This window comes from Atta cephalotes, assembly GCF_000143395.1.
Source record: "Atta cephalotes unplaced genomic scaffold scaffold00008, whole genome shotgun sequence".
NCBI classification, from domain to species: domain Eukaryota; kingdom Metazoa; phylum Arthropoda; class Insecta; order Hymenoptera; family Formicidae; genus Atta; species Atta cephalotes.
The window spans coordinates 6,664,262-6,670,865 of NW_012130072.1; the positions used below are offsets into that span (position 1 = coordinate 6,664,262).

General features: G+C 27.6%; 1 protein-coding gene across 1 annotated transcript in view; it reads right to left on the reverse strand.

Annotated features, from left to right (window-relative positions):
- The window catches only part of LOC105627382 (potassium channel subfamily T member 1-like), a 56,730-nt gene that overhangs the window by 45,895 nt on the left and 4,231 nt on the right, over positions 1-6,604 (reverse strand). Inside the window, exon 3 of the mRNA XM_012208665.1 lies at positions 4,840-5,038. Within this exon, the coding sequence (XP_012064055.1) occupies positions 4,840-5,038 (199 nt within the window). The remainder of the gene's footprint in view (positions 1-4,839; positions 5,039-6,604) is intronic.

Sequence of the window (6,604 nt, forward strand, 5' to 3'; positions counted from 1 at the left end):
TCTACTTTTAGTAAAATAAATCCGCAATAGTTTCCTACAATGCTTAGCTTTAAATGTTTAATTCGCCACAAAATATGATCTTAGGCGCAGTCATGCAACTAATGACTCTTTAGATTTCTATTTGTGTGATATCTTCATTTCCTCTCAAAACCTAATAAGAAAGGTCTTTAAAACTTCGCAAATCCAGAATGGTAAGTAGAAACATCACCAATGAAAATGAGAAAGAATTGAAAGCGGGTGTGAGAGTCGATCCATATAAAAATTCAATGTTCCATTAATCATAAATCAGATTATAATATTTATTTTGCATGAGATAATGAACTTATTACACGTAACCAATGCATTGTTGCACAGCGATGACATCGCATTCGCGTATTAACTTGCTAATTTCGGTATCCGGCAGATTCCAAAGGAGCTTCGACACCAAATCGTACCGCAACTCACGGCTAAACTCACAAACAAGGGAACTTGATGCGATTTTGCGAAGCACCTCTGTTGTTGTCAACTCAAGATGGTTCCCGTAACCGCAACATTGGTAACCACATGCTGGTGTGACATTGAGGGATGCTATATACAATTTAACAGAATGTCTACTATTTTTTGTTGGTTACTTTTTTATAAAAAAAAGCTATTTCACTTATTACTTTTCATAAACGCTTCTTTTTGATTATTATTGACAATATTAATAAAGACACAGTTGCTAAAAGTTATTTGTGCTTGTGCTATTATATAGTAAATATAAAAGTATTAAAATATTAAATTTTATATCTTTATTAAAGTCTATCTTCACAAGTACTATGCGGAGATTTCAACAACCGTCGCGTCTGTCGGAGACTTCGATGATCGGGATATTTTAAAAGATAACAGACGCTTGTTCGTAGATTATAACATCTATTGTGTGTGTAGTATTTTTCAAACATTTTATAATATTTTTATTCTTATTATACTTGTTAAATATACGATCGAAATAAACTTATTATCGCAAAAGTTTTTATTCTTAAAATAATAACATTTCATAAATTTTGTACTAAATTAATATTATATAGAATACAAATTTTTTCAGTATCAGTTAAATGTTACATTAAAGTTGCTTTTTAAGTTAATGTTAAAATTATTTCAGAGACTTGCATTTTGTATTGCATGTATTTTGCTACTGTTATTTTGATATCTACCTTAAAACATTACACAATATAAAAAAATGATAAGCAATATAAGAAAAATCCAGTTTTCACGAGCATATTGAAAAGTCACGCATATATTTCTCATAATAATTATTGTATGATAAATATATTATTGTATGATAATCCTAAAGAAAAATTTTTTATTAAAGTATAATTTAAAAAACGTAGCAATCGGAAAATATTATAGAACAAACTTTAATAATAGCATATTTAATTATAATACGGCTGTACATTATTGATGTAATGTTATCAGCTTATCGCCGGAATGCTCGATTAGCGAATAGCGTGACGAACTTGTTACAGACCGTTGCAGATTATATCACAAATTCTGCACATGCGCACGCGTGAAAATTTATCGCTGCGGAAAGATTAAACGGTCATTTAATAGCAATATAATTTTTTATAAATCATCTTTTTTTTGTTCTTAAAGTGATTAACTTACAAAAAATACTCAAAGATTTTATTTAAAATAAAAAATTTTTCTATGCTTTGCTTAAAATATGAGTACATAATAATAATAATAACAATAAAATTCAACATTTTAAATAAATATAAATTATTCAAAATTGTTTAAAGTACTATACTAAATTTATTTTTTAAAACGTTATATTACAACATTTTAATATTTTACATTTTAAGTGTTATTGCTTTTCTCCAACTATTTCTTTACATTATTTTTATAAATTTTTTAAAGTTTTATTAAATTGTATTTAAAATATAATTTAATTAAAATATCTTTATTTTTAAATAAATTTCTATTTCAAATACAAAATACAAATTTATAAAATTTTAAAATTTTTATAAAAAAAATAAGATGATTATTGATAATGGGCATTTAGAGTTTCACATGATCTTGACATGTGTTGTCAAAGTTATGACTCTAACCCGAGTGACTTTTAAAAGGTTGTAGCTATCATTCATTATTAAAAAATTATTATCAAAAAAATTATAATCAAAAAAAGTTAATTATTCTTTTTAATATTTTAAATAGTAATACAATGTATATTTTCGTGTGGAAAGTTATAAACCTATGTGGAATCTCGCTTTGTGTTGTAAAATGTGTGTATGGATGTAGTGGGTTCCACTCCTCTACGGGAACTCTTCAACAAAAAATTAGATGAATAGGTTTGCATTGAACCGCGTGAAAAATTGCAAACCCACATGTGAGATTCCACATGTGTTCACAACTTTTAAACATGGGTTTACAACTTTAGTTAAACTCCACAGGGGTTTATAACTTTTCACGCGAAACGAGATTTCAACTCAAACCACGTGGGTTTACATTTATGTGAGATTTTTAATTAATGATTGATCAATCCAAGATATAGCTTTTACGTAGCAAAATTGCAAAAATTAACCTAATTTATATTTCGCCTAATTTGCATTTTGATAACATATACGTATATAACTAAAAAAGATATAAATATATCAACATGTAATGAGATATGTAGACTGGAATCCATAGTCCGTCTTTAACCTCAAGACAATCTCAAGTAATGTCTTAAGATATTAATACGGCTCTCTGATTGATTTATAACATCTCAAGCATAGCTTATGATCATCTCGAATCTTAAGCAATATCTATGGATTCCGCCCTTAGATTAATTGCAGTAAAATTCGATTTGATAAATAACTTTTTAATAAACAACAAGTATCGGCTAAAACTTTCTGAAAGAAGTTTATGGTCATGACCTTGACAACATCAAAGTGAAAGTCATCGAAGTTGGATCTCCTTGTCAATATTCACCAAAATAAAATTAATTGCAAAAGCGAGCTAGTAGAATTTCAAGCAAAGACAAAATTCTTTCTATTTGGTCAGTTTTTAATTCATAATTTCGTAATTGCGATAACTGTTACTGTCATAAATATTTTCAAAGAAAAAAAAATCGAGAGATAAGTACCGATCGAAAAAGTTCGATATCGCGACGTTCCTCTGATTAATTTACTGTAAACTTTTCAGTTCAAAAATGTATGAGATTCTTCGTATATAATTCGAGATGAGTTGAGAATTTTTTTCTTTTTCCAAATGAATAAATCACGAAAGCAAATAGTTTGCGAGGAATTGCACGTCAATCTCGCAATACGGTATATTCAGTCAATTCACTATCTAACCAGTGAACTGTAAACCATCTGCTTTGAATCAATAAGTCATATATTAACGTTCGCTCTTCAATTTTTGTATAAAGATGAGAAAACTTGTTTTATTTCGCATGTAATTTAAATTTATTTTAGAAATTACAGAACGACGAAGGAGATAGCAAATAATCTGGCAAAGCACATAACTATACTTACTCATGCAGAACTATATAGCAGATACTTAATATAAGTAAATACATTATAAAATATATGCAACAATATGTTTATCAAATAATATTTTTATTAACTTTATTACGAAAATAATCTGCTAAACGAAAAGTTTTATGGTGTTATGAAAGATTATGTTTTAATTTAAAAACTGTTAATTACGTAAGTTTCACACGTATCACTGAAGAAACTATTTGAATGTGTAAAAAAAGCAAAAGTTATATTAAAGATTGTTAAGAAAGAATAGACAAAATTTATTAATAGATTATATTATCCAAAAAAAAATTTTATTAATAAAAAAATTCTTTGTTGATAAAATATCACTTATTAATTTTTAATTATTTAAATACACCTTAAAATATAACATAAATATAGAATATAATATAAACTTTTAACTACATAATAGCTTATATAAGTGACTTTATACATAGAAGAAAATTTTAATTTATACATTTTTGCTTTACATTCTAACCTAATCTTTAATTACCCATGTAGAAATAAATCTAGTTGACCTCATTCAAGGTCTAGCTAGTAATGACAGATTAGATAAGTACTTGTTACTGAGTAGTTACTAGCTGCATATTTATAATCAGTTTTTGTAATGTAATTGTTCTCTAGTCACAATATTAAAAATATAGTAACAAAGAACGCTCTTATATCTAAAATGTATAATCTAGCTACTGTGAATATGCAGCTGATAACTATCCAGTAATGAATTTGAAAATTTATCTAATCGTTACTATTATATCTAACTCTTAAATCAGATCGACTAGATTTCATTTCTACACGGAACAGTTTTCTTTACAGTTTTAATCAAATTAATAATAAAAATAAGGAAAAATATAATTTATAATACAAATTATGTGTTTATTTCACTCATTGAATTAAATAATATTATTAAAAAATTATTTATATTATCTATAAAACAATAAATTTTATATAGAAACATCTTTAATAATAATAGCACAGTACGCGAAGTAAAAAATTCAAAAATTCAGGAACTCGTGTTCTATCAAGTTCTATCAATAAAAAAAATTTCCATTTAAATTATGTTATCTGTGGGGATTAAATAGATAAATTGTTAAAGAAGAAAAATAACTTTCCATAAAAGAATTATTTTATTTTATTTTTTATTTGCTTTAGTTCGCTGCTAGTTCAGAATAAATAATTAAATAGACATGAGGTTCAGTTACTATTTGAATATTTTGAGTAAAGAGAGAGAAGAGAAATATTTCAATCATATAAACCATAAACCTCTTCGATGAGCAAGCCAATAAAATAACGAGCGTTCTCAGGCAATCAAATATCGAGTAATAAAAATGGAATTTATTTGTAGGAGGGAAAGATGACGTACCTTGTAACCGAGGTAGGCAAGTAGCAAAGCTTCGGTTAACGACACCATAGCCAAGATGACTTGGACAACCCACAACTCTAAGGGTCTTCTGACCCATAGGATCGCATCCCAATTGATGGTCGGGTGTTCCTGGAATTCCTCCTCCGTCAAGTTTTGCGACGCGAGAAACTCGGTCTTGTTGCCGGGTATACAACCGTAACTAGGAAGAGATAGAGAAAGAAGGATGATAAGTGACGGATGAGTGTGTGAATAGAGAGAGATGGATTGTCGCGCAGTATTTGGCATGCATGAGTTCAATAGGTTTTCGACATCGAGTACATCGTTTGAATCACATTGAAGGACCCCTCAACTATCACATTGCATGGAAAGAATAGAAAGAATAAAATATCATGTCGAAAAAAGTTTATACAGCCCATAAAAACATATTTTTTATTAAAATGTTCGTGTCAAAATTTATGGATATACTACAGGATATTTTTACTAAGATTGCTGTTTTAATTATAGTTTTCTTGAAAAATTTAGAGTCAATAGATTTTTAATAAAAAAGAACCTCATGTGTTTCTTATGAATGTATGTGTACCATTATATTATATAAAGCAAGACATCAAGTTATCTTAAAGAGATATAACATTCGTTGTCAGATTCTATGACTTCAGAGCTTCAATCTTCTTTATTTCTTGACTTTCTGTAGTTATGGTAATGAAGACATTTGGTTGCAAAATTATAAAATTACAATATATCTTAAAATGGAGTAATTTGACTAAGATTACTTTTTTAAAGAAAATTTGTGGAATTCTTTCATCGGAATCATTGATTTTAATTATAAAATTACTTCACATATTAAAGGATTTTGATAAATTTTGTTTGACAAATAGAAGATAAAAACTCTTTAGAAAATTAAAATGTTGAAAAATAAAAATTAAATAAAATTTGTAAATTTTTGTTAAAAAGATCTCTGCATGTTTATCAAATACTATTTAAAAAAAATGGTTCATACTATATAAAAGTACTAAATTAATATTAATATTAGTTACAAAATATTAATAATATTCGGATTTAAAGTACAAATTGTTATTTATTCGAAAATATTGTACAAAGAGATATTGTAAAATCTTTGAAAACATTATTCTCAGGCATGTGAGCAACAACACAGCGCATCATATTTGTTGTACTATCTTATCTACGTCTTATTCTAAGCCATGATAGGAATGCTGCACAATATTGTAATCGTGCATGAATATCACGTTGCTCACACGTTAGAGCGAACTTCTTCCTAGCAAGATAAAATTTTTCTAGAAAATCGTCCATCGGCGATGAAACGAAATGAAAGCAAATGAAGCAATCTCTTTATTTTCAGTGTGGCAATTCATGCTGCTACATAAAATGTTCCAGATTTTTTTCATTTTCTTTTATTCTAGAATTCTTCCACTAATGTGAATATATTTCTTAAAAATAAAACATTAACAGCTTTATATTAACAACTTAATAATAGAAACACTTCATTTTTTTTTACCAAATAATTCGAAAAGAAAAATGTTAAAAAGTAATCTTCTCTGTTTCATAAAACACACATCATTCTCCTTTTTTTTGCGTAAATAAATAAAATAAATGAAGCGAAAACATATGACACACACACACACACACACACACACACACACACACACACACACACACACACACACACACACACACACACACACACACACACACACACACACACACACACACACACACACACACACACACACACACACACACACACACA